Source organism: Sebastes umbrosus, chromosome 19 (assembly GCF_015220745.1).
Source record: "Sebastes umbrosus isolate fSebUmb1 chromosome 19, fSebUmb1.pri, whole genome shotgun sequence".
NCBI classification, from domain to species: domain Eukaryota; kingdom Metazoa; phylum Chordata; class Actinopteri; order Perciformes; family Sebastidae; genus Sebastes; species Sebastes umbrosus.
Genome location: NC_051287.1, coordinates 19,541,009 through 19,560,219, shown reverse-complemented (window position 1 = coordinate 19,560,219; position 19,211 = coordinate 19,541,009). Strand labels below are relative to the sequence as shown.

General features: G+C 40.7%; 1 protein-coding gene across 3 annotated transcripts in view; it reads left to right on the top strand.

Moving 5' to 3' along the window:
* Positions 1 to 19,211, top strand: part of rai14 (retinoic acid induced 14) — a 49,584-nt gene that overhangs the window by 26,312 nt on the left and 4,061 nt on the right. The window contains exons 4-17 of one of the 3 annotated variants that reach the window (XM_037752226.1): positions 1,553 to 1,641; positions 1,899 to 1,963; positions 3,743 to 3,800; positions 4,479 to 4,549; positions 9,463 to 9,569; positions 9,681 to 9,865; positions 11,162 to 11,180; positions 11,612 to 11,705; positions 12,191 to 12,280; positions 14,064 to 14,201; positions 14,792 to 14,893; positions 16,503 to 17,219; positions 17,420 to 17,889; positions 18,121 to 18,289. In XM_037752226.1, the coding sequence (XP_037608154.1) occupies positions 1,553 to 1,641; positions 1,899 to 1,963; positions 3,743 to 3,800; positions 4,479 to 4,549; positions 9,463 to 9,569; positions 9,681 to 9,865; positions 11,162 to 11,180; positions 11,612 to 11,705; positions 12,191 to 12,280; positions 14,064 to 14,201; positions 14,792 to 14,893; positions 16,503 to 17,219; positions 17,420 to 17,889; positions 18,121 to 18,289 (2,374 nt within the window). Of the gene's footprint in view, positions 1 to 1,552; positions 1,642 to 1,898; positions 1,964 to 3,742; positions 3,801 to 4,478; positions 4,550 to 9,462; positions 9,570 to 9,680; positions 9,866 to 11,161; positions 11,188 to 11,611; positions 11,706 to 12,190; positions 12,281 to 14,063; positions 14,202 to 14,791; positions 14,894 to 16,502; positions 17,220 to 17,419; positions 17,890 to 18,120; positions 18,290 to 19,211 lie in introns of all 3 variants that reach the window. The other 2 variants (XM_037752225.1, XM_037752227.1) reach the window with 2 other exon arrangements.

Below are 19,211 nucleotides of genomic sequence, written 5' to 3'. Positions count from 1 at the left end.
CAGCCTCCCTGATATTCAGTGTTTTGAGAGCCGGTTCATTTCTGCAGAGGCAGTGAAGCTCGTTGCCTCACCAGTTCAGATTGTTGATAACACAGAGGCTCAGTGTTAATATTTGACCTCCTTTCTTTTTTCTGAAACACAACACCCGCTGACCTCAATGTGTTGAGCGGCTCACGCAGAGCCAGGAACATCAAAACTCAGGAACGCTTAGACTCTCACATGCCGAAACAAACACACAGGCTTTTTTTTGTTCCATCAGTAGTTCACATCCTTGACCTTTTTCTCTGTGTGTGACTATTAGAACGCAGAAACACACATACAGATGCATACTCGCAGCCTTTGTAAATCATGATGAATGTGGTGGTTTGGGATCTCAGAGCGCTCCAATCTTTTCAGGACGCACAAAGGAGGAGTCTACAGTATCTCTATGGTGATAAAACCTGATTGAAAGGCATGTGGGCATAGTTGTGTGAGTGTGTATCCTACACACACTCACACACCAAGGGAATGCTGGGCATGTGTAGTAGTTTTTTTCATTCTGCTCGCTGAGGTGGAATGGGGTTGTATTGATTGGCCACTGCACGCATACGCACAAACAGACAAAATGTAAGAATTAAGAGTTGTGGTTTTACAGTGGGTTATGTGCTGTATGAGCATGTAGATGCACTATTTTGGAAAGTAGTAGTTTTCAAGGAAGTTCAGGTTCCTACGCTATGAGATCTTTAATGCTGAAAACTAGCAAATACCTAAAATTGCTGTCAAACATACAATACATTACTGCTAGGGCTTTCAGTCGATTAAAATATTTAATCAGGATTAATCACATGATTGTCCATGATTAATTGCAAAGTAATCACCCATTTTTTATGTTCAAAATGTATCTTAAAGGGAGATTTGTAGTAGTATTTAATACTCTTATCAACATGGGAGTGGGCAAATATGCTTGCTTTATGCAGATGTATGTATATATTTATTACTGGACATCAATTAACAACACAAAAAAATGACAAATATTGTCCAGAAACCCTCACAGGTATTCCGTTTAGCATAAAAAATATGCTCAAATCATAACATGGCAAACTCAAGCCCAACAGGCAACAACAGCTGTCAGTGTGCTGACTTGACTATGACTTGACCAAAACTGCATGTGATTGTCATAAAGTGGGCATGTCTGTAAAGGGGAGACTCGTGGGTACCCATAGAACCCATTTTCATGCACATATCTTGAGGTCAGAGGTCAAGGGACCCCTTTGAAAATGGCCATGACAGTTTTTCCTCACCGAAATTCTGCGCCAATTCTGCGCATTATTTGTTATCGTTATTGTTCGTTACAACCTATGACATGGTTGGTACCAATGGATTCCTTTCACATGATACCAGTATCATCACTCTTGCTTTAAAACCGAGCCTGCTACAACCTCTGAAAGATCGATTGTCTTAATGTGTTAAAGAAATTAGTGGCGTTAAAACAAATTTGCGTGAACACATTATAATTTGACAGCCCTAATTACAGCACTTCTAATTTGTTCTTTGTTCTTGGCTTTGTATCTAGTCTTCATGTGGCAGCTGCACGTGGACAGACAGACTGCCTATCTGTCATCCTGGCCCATGGAGCTGACCTGTCAATCACTGATGCTGCAGGTATGTACTGTTGTTATATATGCAGTATTAATAGAACAGATGGATATTGTTTTGAATCTGTGTTTCTGCAAAAAATGTGATCTCTTTTTCAATAAATACTGTGAATAGAAAAGTATAATGCTGTGTCCACATGCTTTCTAGTGCCACTTCTAGATGCTTTCTTGTGGTCGTTTTCTTTTTCATCTTATCCAATTTCTCACAAAATTCTTTGGCCCAGTGAAGATCTCAACTAAGTTCCTTTCTTTGTTTATGTTCAGGTTTCAATCCGTTACACCTGGCTGCCAAAAGCAATCACATCGAGTGCTGCAAAAAGCTCATTCAGGTAAGATGGATATAGTGAAGTAGGCTTTTATAAGTAACAAATTGTGATTTGTATCTCTAAATTGGCTTTGTCATATTTAATGCCCTAAAAATATTGCAACAATTTGCTGCCATCTATCAAGCCATGCTATTTTACACACAATATGGTCCCATAGTGATCATTTACTACATGGTATTTGATTTAATATAATGGCTTTACCATATTTTAGGTTCAGTGAAATGTTTTCGTGACATGTTGTACAGCAAAAAGTGCAAGAAATATGGAGCTAAGAATGTTTTAATGGCAGAGCATCTAGTCACCAAGCAGGCCTTCTTCTTGGACGCATTACTTTGTGTAGCCAATAAGGAATGCGTGAAAGCGGTAGCATGAACCGTGTGAAACCTACACTCTGAATAGTCTCACTATTCAGTTAATATGTCTGAAACCAGACAGTTTCAATGCTTCATTTCTTCAGCCTGCTGATTGTGTGTGTATGTGTGCGCGCAGATCAGCAGATCTCAGCAGGAGGAGACACACACAAACTTTCACACACACTCTTCCTGCTCTGATCTGTTGACCGAACTACCCCATGACAGTCTGCAGCATCTCAGCAACACACACCTGCCTGTTTAACGTGGCATTTTGACAGTTGATGGTGCTTTTTGTATTCAAGCATATGTCCCACACAATAATAATAATAATGATCAATCACACTCCCGTGACATGCTACAAAACAACTCTGAGGAAACAATGGAGCCTGCCGGGCCCCTCAGTCAGATGCTGAATGCTGAAATACTGTAGATCTTCGTCATGGCAGCAACTGTTACCCACAGAATCACGTCCTCTTTAGTGATTTTGTCTACAAAATAAAAGCGTGAGAGTTTGTTTTTTACAATTTCACAATACAAATTAAATACAATAACGAGAGGCTTTGCACTCACTTAATGTGCAAACTGGCATCGCCCATCGGTCATGATTTTCTTGGATGTCTGGTGACATGGACGTCACTTTAATCCGCAGGCAGTTCTCAAAGTTTTTTACGTCAATCGATTCCTCTCATGCGTCTTTATTCATTGATGAGGAGGTCGACTCGTAGGTTGAAGAAGGCCCGGTGCATGCACTTCTGCTGCCATAGGCGAAAAACAATTATGCCGCCCCTCAATTTCCCCTCACTTCGATGCTGAAGACCTTCATGGAACTTAATCGTCGCTTTATTTTGCTGTTTCGCTCTCAGCTGCATAGGAGTCTTGTAAAGTTGTTGATGATGAAAACCCAGCATTTCCTGATTTTGCTACTTCATAATAAAGGCTTTTAAATAACAAAATAACGGGGGACTTTATTGTGAAGAATATAGGAAATGAAATGTGTTTATCACCGTTTTACAGCTACTCCTTTGACCACTAGTCACAGCCGTGGTTACACACACCCTCAAGCAGGTAGCTCTGTTGTAATGGAGCTCCAATGGCAAACTAACATTATAATCTACACCAGCATGAAATGTAGCCACGTGACATTTTGGACATTTTTTTGAGAATCATTTGGACAGATGTCATGTTCTCTGAAAAGTTTTGAAAGTCATTCAGGGAAATGTAGGAATTCACCAAATTAGCAGACAGACACGGCAGGTTGATGGAGAGTGGAGACTAAATGTAATCACAGCAGTTCATCACACCACAAGCACTGAATATGTTGCATGTCACAGACTACTGACACAAAAAAAGTGTATTTAACAATTTCCTTTCATAATTCATGTGTAAGACATTGATTTGCACTTCTAATATGTTTCTGTTTCCCCTCCAGAGTAAATGTCCTATCGATGCTGTAGACAGCTCAGGAAAAGCTGCTCTGCATCACGCTGGTAAGTGTCTCAGTGTCCCGAGACTTAATTAAACAAAAAGTGCTTTTCTCGAAGATTAGTCTGCTTAGACAAGGACGTGGGAAAATATCTTGTGAGATTAGGTTCAAGCTCTGATTTTATTTGGATGAAATCCTCTACCATATTTGGAATTAAGTGATTAAACATGTTCAGCCCAGTTTGTTTCAATCTAAAGTTCCTATAATACTCTTGCCGGTTTTCATTCAAACCAAACACTGTGTCAGAGTGATGGGAAGATTCTCACAGACCTCATCATTTTTTCATGGAGCTTCTACTTTCTGTCTCTAAAAATAATGTTTTTCAACATCGTCTGCCAACACTGAGAATAACAGATCTCTTCTGAGCTTCTTTTCAGTTTGTGTTACAATGATGAGTCGACAGGGATGTTTAGGTAAATTCAATGTTGTCCTTTTAAAGTTGAGGCAATGGCTTACTAGTGTCATGTGTTACAACAGTACAGCTACCATAAGCCTGCCAATGGGAAAGTAGACAGTCCAGTCATGTTTAACTCATCTTATTTTAAATTCATTTGGTGTTTTGGAAATCAGAGAGGGAGACAAAGCAGACACATTCTTGGTAAATTAAATCCTAACTGATCAAGACCACACTGCAATCTTCTTTTCACGACTGACTTTCTGACTTGTTTTATTTTATCCTCAGCTGCCAGCGGGAACATCCAGATCGTCCAACTGCTGTGTGAACTCAAAAGTCCCATCAACCTGAAAGATGCAGTATGTACTTTCATTATTACTTCCACTTTCTTTCTTACCCAGACTTATTTTTTCTGGCAGGATAGCAAGGGGGCTCTGAAACAGGATAAAGACCACAGAAATGCTCCATTCAGTCTCATTCATATCGCTTTCATACTGTGTTATTTCCAGAGAGGAATTTGTTCTAGGAAGGTTAATCACTATTTGTACGCTTTGGATTTTACCTGTCTATTGGTTGTGTGTGTGCCCCAGGATGCTATTGGTCTGTGTCCCTTAATGTGCTTTTTGAGTTTGTTAAGAGAGCAGAGACAGTTGTCTCTCACAGCTGTAAATCTACACTATGAAGGATCCTCATTAACTGACATTTCCTCTTGTTTCTCTTTCTCTGTTTAAAGATTGATTAATGTACATTGTGTGTGCGTGTATATGTGAATTTGTGTGAGGTAGGGGGTCAGTATATTGTGGGAACTCTGCTCTCAAGCCGCAGACATGTGGTCTCCATTGCAGTGACGCTCCATGCCTGTGGTTTTTTACCCAACTGGGGTGCGTGAGCATGATATTTTGTGTTTGTGTAATAGAAAAAGAGAGCAAGTGAGAGAAAAGAAAGAGAAGAGCATGTGTTGCCCCTTTTTATTATCCCGCCACATCTGGCCTGTTGGAGATAAATATACACACGCAGTGGTCTCTTAGCCTACATGTAAAGATGTTATGTTTATTTTTAATTAAAATGTATTGCCGCCTCATGCTTGTTTAAGTCTTTGACAAGATGTATGTTGTGGCTTTTAAAACTGGTACATGCTACCACTTTGTACCACTGGCTGTAAGGGTTTTAAAGCTAAAGTATAGTGTTTCTGAAATCCTATTACAATTTGAGGAGGCCCAACCAGACTTTTTAGTTTTTTTTCAGTGACATTTACACACGGTCTTCAAACATTTCTTCCTAATCTCAAAATGTGTCAGCAGATCGTATATTTACGTGTTCTCACACTTGCACATTTTAGGTTTTATACATGAATTTGTAGCTGAAAGACAGAGCTTCAGTGCAGTTTTCTGTTAACCGGAAGACAAAATGTGATCATTTACTTTTCCAGCCAAACATCTGCAAATATGTGTGCGAGATGTGAGCAGCTCTGTCTGCTGTTAGTCGACATGTAGACTGAGAACCACATAGTCGTCTGGAACATATTGCTCTCTGTGCTGAACAGAACATGCCAGCTTGTTAGCCTCAGGCAGACATCATGGCTGTAACAAATACCTATACCTGATCTATATTTGGCTTAAATAAACACACAGCAAGATATAGAAAAGAAATAGGGGAACATCTGCCAGGTTTCACATATGTCGGACAAAGAGTGTTTATAGAAAATCAAGTAAATGTAAACTACTGTTCAGAAACAGTGGTGCTATGAGTGTAAAAGCTTCCTTATGCTTTCAGTTGGAAAGAAATATATATCTCAGTTACTTAAAAGAAGCTCAGCCTTCCTTGACACAATTCAAAGACATGGCTGGGTAATTGTTGTTTGGTTTGAGTGGGTCAAAGAGTGTTGGAAGACTGCAAAAAGGATATGAGTCATGTAGCTGTTAATATACAGACAATACAGAGTATAGCCCTACCAATGCTTGATTTTTGAAGCTGATAATGATATTGATTTTTGGGTGTTTAGTAATTCCCATAATGATAGGTAATACTAATTTCTGTTTAATATATAAACACAACATAAGCATGTTCATATATGCAGTTAGCTAAGGCAAGGTGAGCTGGGCAGCAGGAAAAGGTGGAGACCTGGGTGTGCCAACCCCTGGCATCGCAGACTCTCTCTAGGGACGAATGTCACTTCACTGGCGGTGAAGGAACCAGAACTGGTGCGGGAGTAGGAGCAATATCAACTAGATATAGTTGGGCTCAACTCCATGCATAGCACTGGTTCTGGAACCAGACTCCTGGAGAGGGGCTGGACTTGCAAGCCCCTGTCTGGGGTTAGGTGCCGCTGTGTTGGAGTTCTCCCCAGGGAATGAGAGGGTGGCCTCTACGTGACTGAGAGAAAGACCCTGACTGTTGTATGTGCTCATGCACAAAGGTCTCTGGGTGGCATCCTAAAAAGGGCGTCTATAGTTCTGCTGGGGGACTTCATCGCTCACGTGGGCAACAATGTAGAAACCGGGAGACGGGTGTTTGGAAGGAACGGCCTGCCTCACCTGAATCCGAGTGGTGCTTTGTTGTTGGACTTCTGTGCTAGTCATGGATTGGCCATAATGAAAAACATGTACGAATATAGGGTGGTTCATAAGTGTACTTGGTACCGGAACATCTTAGGTCGAAGATCGATGATCGACTTTGTGGTCATATCATCAGATCTGTGGCCGTATGTCTTGGATACTGGGGTGAAGAGAGGAGCAGAGCTGTCAACTGATCACGTGGTGGTGAGTTGGATCAGATGGCAAGGAGGCTGCCAGACAGACCTGGTAAACCCAAACATGAAGTGAGGGTGATCTGGGAACGTCTGGCTGACGCCCCTGTCCGTGTGGTCTTCAACTCCTATCTCCGGAAGAATTTTTGTATTGCGCAACCCAGGGGAGGCTAGGGACATGGAATCCAAGTGGGCCATGTTCATAATTTCCATTGTGGAAGCGGCTGCTAGTAGTTGTGGTCGGAACGTCGTTGGTGCCTGAACCAGAACCCAAACGATGCCGTCAAGCTGAAGAAAGGCATGTACAGTACATGTTGTGCTAACCTCAGTACATGTTGCTAACGGCGTACAGCTGATGTTTCTGGGCGGAACTTACGCTTGTGAACTGTGGTTCCGCATTACATGGATCAATCCACATACCGTGTATTCTGCATGCCGCTGTTTGCACGGAACCATGACCCCCGTACCGTGACGGTTCAGCACAAATACAAGAACCATTAAAGCCCTATCGGCCTGGACAATTTATCTGTCTCCCTACTACAGAGTGTTGAATAAAGTATCCTGAAGAGTTCTACAAGACCAAATGGCAGTATGCATGTGTATTCTAGACAGCATGGTACAACAGGTATGAGTCAGGTCTAGTCTGGTCCAGTGGACATCCACATACCAGAAAGTAGCATGGTGAGTGATTCATTACTTTCCCCAGTACTGAAATAAAACTTAAGTGGAATTCAGATGGAGCTTTTAGCAATGATTCCCAACCTGGGAGTGAGGACCTTGTACTGATTTACGAGACAGGATAGGTCAGACAAAATTGTAAATATTTCAAACTGTTTTTTCCAATATTTATTTTTCTGTGTTTATAGTTTTACTTCGTCAGGCCTCTGAAATTATAGAAATGAAACAATCTGATCACTCTTTGTTTCGACAGTTCACAGCTCAATGACATGCAACATGTGAAGATGGGTCACAAATAGACATTGCTTGGTTTTATAGGGTGGCATGCTACAAAGGTTGGGTTCATAGTGTCCTTCAGCCTACTCCTCAATTAGCAGCACATAAAGTGATAGAGCTAGCACAACAACCACTTTTGTATCCACTCTCCTGTCATTTTTCATGAGTAAGAGGTCTTATGAAAAAAAAATGCCCTTTCTAAAGTAGTTTGTCACATGTTGTACTTATTAAATATTCATTCACAAGGCTGTTACATGCACACAGACATGTACTGTATGTAGTATTTGTGTCTACATCAACCACCACAGAGAGTTAATTATATTATGCTTCCTCTTCTCTCTTGAAATTCAACGCAGATCTATTTTTTTCTCACAGTTTACAGTTTTAAAGCCAATTTCAACTCTTTTAATGCGTATTTTGGTGGCAATTTTGATAATTATTGTTCCATTATGAGTGTATTAAGCCTTAAACAGGGGCATGTTTTGTGTGTTTTTGCTTTGATCGACAGGCCTCTCAAATTATCACACTTAGCTGTGATGGCTGCTGCTCTGCGTCAGCTCTGCCCAGTCTTTACCTCGTTGCCCAAATTTGGTATTCTGGCTTTAAACTGACAAGATGGCAGCAAGTTGTAAACATAACTTGTAGACAAACATTTATACACCTACGCTCTCACATTCATCCACACAGACACTGAATCTATGACCCTGACATGAAAAACATATTTCAGTCTTTTATATTCCCGGAGAAACAGTTCAGTAGAAACAGAGACTGAGCAGAGCAGACACAGGGCTGTTAAAGTCTTTAGCAGAGCTCAGAGGAACCCACAACATAGTTTTGTTCTCTGTGGTGTGTTGAAGCAGCAGCCTTGTAATATAAAACACAAAGCTATGCTGACACACTTTACTGTTTCTTGGCATTCTTTCTCTTTTTTCCAGTTGGACATGACTTTAGATTTTATTCCCCCCTTTTGTTTCACTTTAACAAAATAAATTGGCAATGTGAAAAAGGCTGTTCATACAGTTTAATAATGAGTTCTAATGTCATCTTTGTGAAGATGATGTTATGGCATCAGCTCCTTCCAGGCTGTACACCGCCCTCCACAAGCCCAGCCAATCAAATGTTTATGTTAGATTTAGGTCATAGAAGGAAATGTCATGCTTGGGGTTAGGATTTGTCAATGTTGGTGAAAAATGTGGGATTACATTGCATGACATACCGCCTCAGTTGCCCAACTCATGGCAATAAATTCTACCGAGTCAGCCCATTCATTTAGAACTGTAAATGTATAATTTTGGGGATTTTCCCCAAATCTACGCCTCTCCAGAAAGTGGAACAACTTTGGCTTTTCTGTTTATGTTCTGGGAAATTCATTTAGGAGACATCCACTCCTTTTTCACATGGATCTGAGATTTCTCTCACCACACAGACACTTGCCATATTTCATGTCCAGGCCCACGTCCTCATGTCACACAAGTTAAGTTATGTAGGTGTGTGTGTTGTGTTGATTTGTGGTCCTTCCATAGGATGATTTCAATCATATCTGATGTTTGTAATGTCTTGTTTGTTCCAAAGGACGGGCTCACCCCTTTGCTGTTGTCAGCCAAACACGGTCATGCTGAGGTGTGCAGCACTTTGCTGGACTGCGGTGCTGAAATCAACACTTCTGACAACAGTGGCAGGTACAAACACAGTCAAGACACACACTGAAAATTCAGAAATGATGTGTAACAATAGTGATGACTGATTACAGACACTTATGTATTGAATATTTGTTATATTCTGTGTTGCAGGACAGCCGTGATGCTGGCAAGCGAGTCCGACGCCGTTTCTGTTGTTGAAGTCTTGGTTCAGCGAGGAGCAGATCTGTCAGCAGTAGATTCACAAGGCCATGATGTCGTACACTACACCAAGCTGTTGGGCAACTCCGAGGTCAAAAGTGCCCTCACTGCTGCCCTGAACAGACAACATGTCTCTGGTAAGAGTTATGCAAAGTCACACACACATACTCACTGTAGGAGCATTGAGGCAGCAGTAGACAAGTGTTGTTGTGTTTTTACATTATACATTATACATACATAAAGTTGCTAAATTCGAAATTCAGAGCATGTCTATTTCTTCCACACGGCTCTCAACATGACAACCGCTGAGCTGGCGGCTCGTAGCTAATGGTGCTAACAGTGCAAACAACGGCAACAGTGCTGACAGAGCTAACAGTGTTTACCTGGGGGGAACCTGAGGGTGGGTGCTACGCTTCTGTGACGCCGCCATCAGTCGGGACCGCATTATCAGCTGTAACCGCCGTATGAGAGCAGTGCAGAGCTGCGGCAGCGAGCTAGGGCACCCACACATGCACTAAAAGGCCTGTGGCCAGCCCGGCTATGTAAACAAAGCACGGAGAAGCTCGGACTACAACACACAGAGGGAGAGTGGCTATGTCCAATATACCCAATATGTGTACTGTCTGAATTAGCCTGAACTAATTTGAAATATATATTTACGCCTGGCAAAGTTAAATCGTATGCTTAATTTAAACGGAAGCATTATTGACGTTACAGAGCTGTCCGTCAACGTCTGTTATGAATGTTGTCGTCACTGCCGCATTGCATTGTGGGATATTTATGCCGTCGTAGTGTCCAGCGTTGCATACTGTAATATTTCACCGGAAATGGGATGCAATTTGCATACTATTGGTTTCATACTAAGATTTTCGGACATAATAAAAAAATTTCACATACTGCTTTAGTGTACTAAATAGCATGTTAGTATTGAATTTCGAACGCAACCAGTGATTTCATTCTCTGCTCAGGTAGACATGACTCCATATTTTTACATAATTTTCCTTGAGACTTACTCTGAGTTTAACCATAACCAGCATAAACCTAACCTCAGACCCAACCCAACCCAAACCGTAACCAAGAAGGTCTTAACCTTACTATTTAATGGTTGATTTGGTGAGGACCTGGTTTTTGCCCCCAGATGGGAGTTGAGTCCCCATAATGTCACTGTTTTTATCTTTGTCCCAACAACATGATCAATACTAATACACACATGCACACAAATGTATCGCCTCTATGTGGTAGAGATTTGTACTGCTCTGGTTTCAACACAAAGTCAACACTGCCATCTGGAGGAGTTCTCCCATTAGTATTGTGTATGAATGCAATGTCACCTGTAGTAGAAACATGTAAAATATCTAAAGAGAAAGCTATGGTTATTACTTCTATTTTTATTTTTGTTCATTTTTTGTGTTCTTCCTATCTCCTTTTGACAGATACAAAGTCTTCTAGAAGTCCTCAGGTAACACACCAGACTTGTCTTTCAATACTTTTCTTTAGAGGTCATCACAAAAACAGGCAACCATAGTTACTACAACATCTGAACTTACAACAACCAATCAACTATTAATAGTGAAAGAGTCTAATAAGTTTTTAGCACTACAATTTGATTCATACTGAGGAAGAGCTGAAGCCCAATTCTGTCTAATTTCTGTTGTGTAGCTACAACTCATGGATTGTAGTTTAGTATCAGCTTTTTCTAATGTGTCAATATCAAATTTCTCAGCTTGTAAAAAAATCTTTTAGTTAATATTTTTGGAAAACAAAACTTAAGTCTTACTGTAGCCCTCATTGATTGACCCTCCTCTTACTAACCAGCACTGAATCCCTCCTTTCTTTTTCTCTCTTTCCGTTGCCTTTCTTCTCTTCTCCGTCTCTTTGCTGGCTCCTCAGCATGATCAAGTAGCTAAACTAAGTGATGAACGGATCACAACTCCCAAAAAACGAAAAGCACCTCCACCTCCTATTAGCCCACTGCAGGTAAATGCATGTCTCTCTTTTGTATCCGTCTGCTTGTATCAGTATGCCACTCTTTATATTAATGCATGTCTGCAGTATATTCATAAAATGAGTAGTCAGACCTGTATGTGTCTGGTCTGTTTACTGTTATATTATTGTTCTCTCCGTCAGTCAGTCTCTCATTAGTTTATGGTTTGCCAAAGTATAACAAAGTATTTCACTCGTGTAGTATGTTAATTTAATTTATTTACTAATCTACCTTTTGTTTTCCAGAGTTTAGGATTTAAAATGTACTTAATGCAAACATTTAGGGCACTTGATTATTGTTACAGGACACTTAACATTTTGAAGTCTCTGTGGTTTCTGTACCAATAAATTATAAACGTACTGCACATTTGTTTTTAAAGCTGCTCAAGAACAAATCTTGACTTTCATTCCAACTAAATCATGACAAGGGTTTATGAGGAAAACAAATCCAAACACTAATCAACTTCACCCTCCTTCAGAGCTCTGGACCCTCTTCTCCTTCAGTCCTCATCTCCGCTGGGACCCCTGGATCCAACAAAAGTGACACTCCCAAAAGATTCACCTACAAGGTAATATAAAGCATATAAAATAACAGTCAACATAACACATATAATAACTTGAATATGAAGATCTACAGAACTTTATTCCATGAATTGATGTTTTGTCAACAACATGTCTTCTTCAGAGCTTACAATAGTGTTATTTATTGCTACAGGGACATCAAGATGCACATAATTATTAAAGGAAAATTAAAAATAAAAAAAGTAAATCAATTATTTTATCATATATTAAAATATTCAATAAGCCCCAAACTTGCAGCAAATGCCTTTGAACCTATATCAGTGGTAATAGGAATAAGAAGACCCTCATAGAAAAATACAGCATATTATGTACTGTAGTAATTTCAACTTAAAATACAGCATATTATGTACTGTAGTAACTTCAACTTAAAATACAGCATATTATGTACTGTAGTAACTTCAACTTAAAATACAGCATATTATGTACTGTAGTAACTTCAACTTAAAATACAGTAAATTATGTACTGTAGTAACTTCAACTTATATATGAAAAAATGCAGTATATTATGTACTGTAGTAACTTCAACTTATATATGAAAAATACAACATATTATGTACTGTAGTAACTTCAACTTATATATGAAAAATACAGCATATTGTGTACTGTAGTAACTTCAACTTATATATGAAAAATACAGCATATTGTGTACTGTAGTAACTTCAAGTTGTATATGAGAAATACAGCAAAACATGTCCAGTAGTAACTTCAATTTATATATGAAAAATACAGAATATTATGTACAGTGGTAATTTCAACTTATATATGAAAAATACAGCATATAATGTACTGTAGTAACTTCAACTTATATATGAAAAAAAACAGTATTATGTACAGGTAGTAGCCTCAAATTATATATGAGAAATACAGCATGTTATGTACTGTAGTAACTTCAACTTGTATATGAATTAATACAGCATATTATGTACTGTAGTAACTTCAACTTCTATATGATAAATACAGCATATTATGTACTGTGGTAACTTCGACTTATATATGAATAATACATTATAATATGTACTGAAGTAACTTCAACTTAAAATGCAACATGATGTACTGTAGTTACTTCAATATAAATATTAGGTAAATAATGATTTATGAAAAATGCACTAGCCCTTTCCTTTGAAAGGTTTGTGTCAAGATATCAGATTTTCACTACACGGTTATCGTGGCCAAAAGAATTCATGAAACTATATAATCGTTATAGCCATAGAAAATTTGAAAAAAAGAAAATCATCTTTAACTTTGTTTATTTTGCATTTTGGCTCTTTTTTGTAAAATTAATTAATTCAAAATACAAGTGTAAGGAGGTGGAAAGAGAGTATGTAACCATAACTGTATATATAAAATGATTTAAGAGGTGCAGGATTATTTACATGATATTATTACATGTGTATTATTAACGTGATATCAATATTTTATTTTTAAATATCACGGTTACCATCAATACTGGTATATCCCGACACTCCCGAGTGCAATTAGTCCTCAGATGCGAATGTTGATTGGAAACATGCAGCGATGTTTCAGGAATGTCATCAAATATGCAACATTCTTCTCCAACTCCAGAGGGAGACACTTTGTACATAATTAACTTATGATTTATGATACAGTAGCATCTCATGTGCCAATTAGCTAAATTCTTGCCTTCATCCTCCATACCCTTTTCCCTCCTCGACCTCCTCCTCTCACCTTTACTCTCTTTCTTCTCCTTGTGCATCTTCTCCCCTCCCACTACTCTTTCCCGCCACTCCTCCTTTTTCCCCCATTTCAAAGGAGGATGAGGTTAAAGGAGCAACACTGAGAGACGAGGTTGAGAAGCTCCATGAGGAGAGAAACATGTTGCTGGAGACAATCGAAGACCTGAAGCAGTCGGTGGAGCAGACGGTGACTGGTCCCGAACTGGATACAAAGGTGATTAACGACTAAGCAACACTACACTGACTGTATTTAAACTACAGATGAGCAGATTTGAAAACAGAAGTGGTGGCTCGAACAGTCTAAGTTAATGACGTCAGACTTTTAGTTTGAAAAGAAGAGCATTGAAACACAGTGGAGTACAGCACATACACCGAGTATAACTATTGGTGTATAAACATATTGTAAATGAATCTTTGACCTAATCCAACTTAAATTTCTTCCTATTTGGATGAAGAGAATTCAAAACATTTTAGGCTAGAATATATAGATATTTTTACATATTTTTATATTTTCAATAATGTTTAGCTTTTTTCCTATGTATCACAAGTTAACTAAAAGTCTTTCTGGTTGTTAAATTCTTAAATCAACACTGCTTTTGTAGGTGTAATACTATACTCTGACAACAGACAGCTGTGTACTGCTGAACTTTTTCACCTTGGGCATTCTTGAAGGAGGTCTAACCTAAGCTTCAGACGTGTCACAACTCGATTTTGTTTTTCAGTCGGTAGCTAGTGGTCCTTAACATTGCTTTTCTGTCTCCGTGTGCCTCTGCATGGGAACGTATGTGTGTTATGTGTTGACAGGTCGAGCACAGTTTTACAGCATCTGCAGCTCTGGTTTCTGCTCTGCAAACCAAGATTACTGCTCTTACTTTGGAGAATCAGCAACTTGTAGGCAAACTCAAGGTATGTAACCCATTCATTCACGCTCATTAGTTCACCATAAATCAATGAATGAACATACTCAAGGTCAGGGCAACACACTGTGTATATATACTGGTATAAGCTATGCAACTGCTGCACAGTCTTCATGTGAGAGGCTAAGAACATGAACTACAGCAAACAATTCAAGTTCTAAAAGTTGTGTTTTTATTTAGATATAACAAGGCAATGCAAAAATACGTAATGTTATTATAGTCACTATAATATAGTATAACAAAAATAGCAGCAAAATCCAGAGTCCTCTTTCTGTGCAAAAAAGAGAACAAAAGTTTAAAAGATAACCAAAGATAATAATGAGGCTTCAGTATTGTGATTTTAGTACAAAATTACTTTTTTTTTCTTGATTTATTGTCTATAAAATGTCAGAGATAGTTAAAAATTCCCATAACCCAAAGTGACACTACAAAATCCAAAGATATTCAGTTTACTATCATATATAACATATATACATTTTTTGCTTAAACAATTACAAAAATGAAAACAGTTTATAGCGTTTAATTAATCTTAAAACCCGCTCACACAAAAAAAAACAAGCATGTGCACATGATACAAGAGCAGAAAACAGTAAGTGGAAAAGCATCCTCGTGAGGGAACATTTCTGCTCAGCGTGCACAAATGCCTTCCCGCAAGCACATGGTTATGATGAGCGTGAGCTCAACCCTCTACGCGCTTGCAATTGCTTTCCACTCTCTTGCTTGTCAGGTTGACTTTTGAGATTTTGAAGGCGAGGACGGAATAGTGGCTGATGTCTCCACTCCTTTGATTGGTCACTTTCAACGCCCACAGTCTCCGGTCTGATCTATGTCTCTCTTATGATACACAAACCACCATTCAAAAGTTTTCAATCATGAAAATGATACGGTCTATACCATCCCTGCCTCCAAAGTCTCAAAAGTCATCTCCATGAGCAGTTGCGACCGTGTAGAGAGGGTTTGTGCATGAGGAGCAGAAATGTTCCCTCGCGAGGATGCTTTCCGCTCACGGATACTGTTCTGTGCACTAGTATAACATGCACACACCTGTTTTTTATGGCTGCAGGTTTTTTTTAAACTAATTAAATGCCATAATAGGTGCAGACTAATTTTGTCAATCTATTAACTAAATCTAACCCATCTATTAATCTACTAATTAACTGAAAATTTAAAAAAGATGAAAGAAAAGAAATAGAATCAGAAACTTGTAGAAAATGTAATTTATTAAAAGAATCACATTAACAAATGAAGGACATAAAGGTGTAATAGGTGATACCATATTTTCACAAATTAGCCTCAACCCACCATAAAAATACCAGAAATATACAAATCCAATCATCAGTCAAAGCTATATTCAGATTTCCCTCCCTTTCCCATTTGTTTTATATGCAGTAAATTGATTTTATTAGTGCTACAATGATTAGCTGATTAATCGATTCATTATTAAAATAATTCTTTTAAGCAAAAATGCCAAACTGAAAGTGAGAATTTGCTGCTTTTCTTGGTCTGGTCCCCTCTGTGTAATGACAAACTTTAGCCACAAACTTTTATCTATTGTGCTTTGTTAGTGAGATTTTTATATTTAATCCCTCACCTCACAGAAACATCCGTCCTGCCAAGGAAGCGAAGACCCGAAGGACACCAGTCGTCCAAACAGCATGGCCTCAAACTCCTCCTTCCACTCCACCCAAGACGAGTTTGAGTCACTGCCACAAGTGGAAAGAGAAGACGGTTCAGTCGGTGTTTCTGTCAGACGAGAGGAAGAAGAGAGTGAAGGAGGGAGAGTTGGGAGCAAAGAGGAGATGAGACTGTTGAGACAGGCGCTAGACAGCGTTCAAGTGAAACTGCTAGAAACCAGGAAGGAAAACCGCTCGCTTCATGCCCAGCTGAAACCTGAGCGGGGCAGAGAAAGAGAGGAGGATGAAACGGTGAGGGAGAAAGGAAGAGAGGAAGAGTTGATGGAGAGTCTCGCGGAGCTTCAGGCGAAGCTGACGGACACTCAGGAGAGATACCACCAAGCTGTGGAGGAGGTGGAAGAGCTGAGGGTGCAGATGGGAAGGGGAGGAGGTGAGCCGACGGAGAAACAGGAGGTCCAGAGACGTTCATCATCCACACTTGAACATGAAGTAAAACAGCTGAGGGCCCTGCTCGTCCAATCGGGATCTGAACAAGAGAAAGCAGCTCAACGAATCAGACAGCTGGAGGAGGCGCTGAGGAGGGTGGAGGAGGAAAGACGGAGTGTAAAGGAGAAAGAGCAGAGGACTGCACGGACTGAGGAGCTGTACAAGGAGGCACAAGAGGAGATCAAGATGCTCCAGGTGAATATGGGCCTCTTTTTCTCTCTGATGTATAAAATCGGTGCAGTCGTCCTTTCATTAATACAGAAGTTTAAAGTGCTTCAACATTGACATCAATTATCCTTTATTTTATTCTACTTGCTGTGCATCACCTATTTATTGAATTCAATGACATGTATCCTACTTTTCCTCTTTAAATGTTTCCTCTTCTCGTTGTTTAGGAGGCTCTGAGGGGCACAGTGCCAGTTGAAGCTGCAGCCAAAGACTTTGAAGAAATGAAGGCTGAGCTCAACGAGGTAATTGCCGGGCTGCAGCGCCGCTTGCTGGAACTGTCACACTCCTACAGTGACACCAAGAGTCAGCTAAGTACCGCACAGAAACAGCTGGCTGAGAGCAGCGCAGCCTCATCTCCCTCCTCAGAACAACAGCAGCAACAGGTGCTGAACAGCAAGGTGGAGGAGCTGCAGACGTTGCTAGCTGAGACGGAGAAGAAGCACTCGGCCGCCCAAGAGGAGATTTCACTTCTGAGGCAGGAGGCAGAAGCTCAGGCACAGAGCTCTGTGGCCCTCGCCGACCACACACAAGTGATGTCATCTCTGGGAAATGCCATCAAAGAGTTGGAAAGCCAGTCGGAGGCCCTGAAAGAGCAGCTACGCCAGAAAATCTTGCAGGTGGAGGCTCTCCAGAACAGGTGAGGAAGAAAACTGTCACCTGTAGTTGATAGATGCATCTTTTTCTGCTTTTACTAGAGACTACAGCTGGATGCTGAGGGTGAAAGTGGGGCTTATGAAATGGTATATAAGCAATTAGAAAAGCAGTCGAGGAATGTAATAAACACTGTACGCCTTTTAGGGTATTTTACTCAAATATTTCCATTTATTGCAACTTTATACAAGAAAATATACTTTTTTTCACAAAAAAGGCAGACAGCAGAGAAAGATGTCACCCCAGATGATTCAGTTTCCCGCGCTGAGCACGAGACTACGCAAAAGCAACTGGAGGGCGAGGTGAACCACCTGACGCAGCTCCTCCAGGGGGCCCTCAGGAAGCAGGACGAGATGGCTCTGGAGGCTGCTGATGCATGGCAGAAGGTGAGAATAAAAAACAACTTTCAAACATTGACTGTTTATTAGGCTTGGGACGATAGAGCGATAGATCAATGGAGAGAGAGGAAGCGAGCAAGTGATAGAGGGTGAGCGAGAATGCAATAGATTGAGTGAGCGAGAGAAAAAGCGATAGAGATAGCGGTCGAGGGAGACATAGAGCAAGCGAGAGAGGGAGAGCGCGAGACATAGAGGGAGAGATCGAGCGAGTTAGGAAGAGAGGGAGAGGTGGAGAGCGCGAGACATAGAGGGAGAGATAAAGAGAGCAGGAGAGGGGGAGGGAGTGCTGGAGAGAGAGAGATGGAGAAGGAGCGACGGAGAGAGCGGTAGGAAGAGAGAGCAGGAAGGAAAGCAAGCGAGCCAGAGATGGAGCAAGGGAGATATAGAGAGAGAGAGCGAGCGAGAAATAGAGCAAGGGAGTGGGAAGAAGAGGGAGAGATAGAGAGAGCGGGAATGAGGGTGAGAGGGAGAGATAGAGCGAGAGAGAGGGGGAAGGAGAGTGAGCAAGGGAGAGATATAGAGAGAGAGCGAGCGAGCGGGAAGGAAAGGGAGCGAGATAGAGAGGGAGCGAGGGATAGAGAGAGAGTGGGAGCGAGCGAAGGAGAGTTAGATGGAGAGGGTGCGAGGGAGAGAGAGAGTGAGGGGAGGGAGAGAGCAAGCGAGGGACAGATAGCGAAAGAGAGAGAGAGAGAGCGAGGGAGAGTGAAGGAGAGGGAGCGAGAGCAAGGGAGAGATGGAGAGATAGCGGGAGCGAGCCAGAGATAGAGAGATGGAGCGAGCAAGCGGGAAGGAAAGGGAGCGAGATAGAGATGGAGCGAGTGGGAGCGAGCAGGAAGGAGAGGGAGAGTTAGATAGAGCGGGAAGGAGAGGGTGCGAGGGAGAGAGAGAGGACCGAGGGAGAGATGTTGAG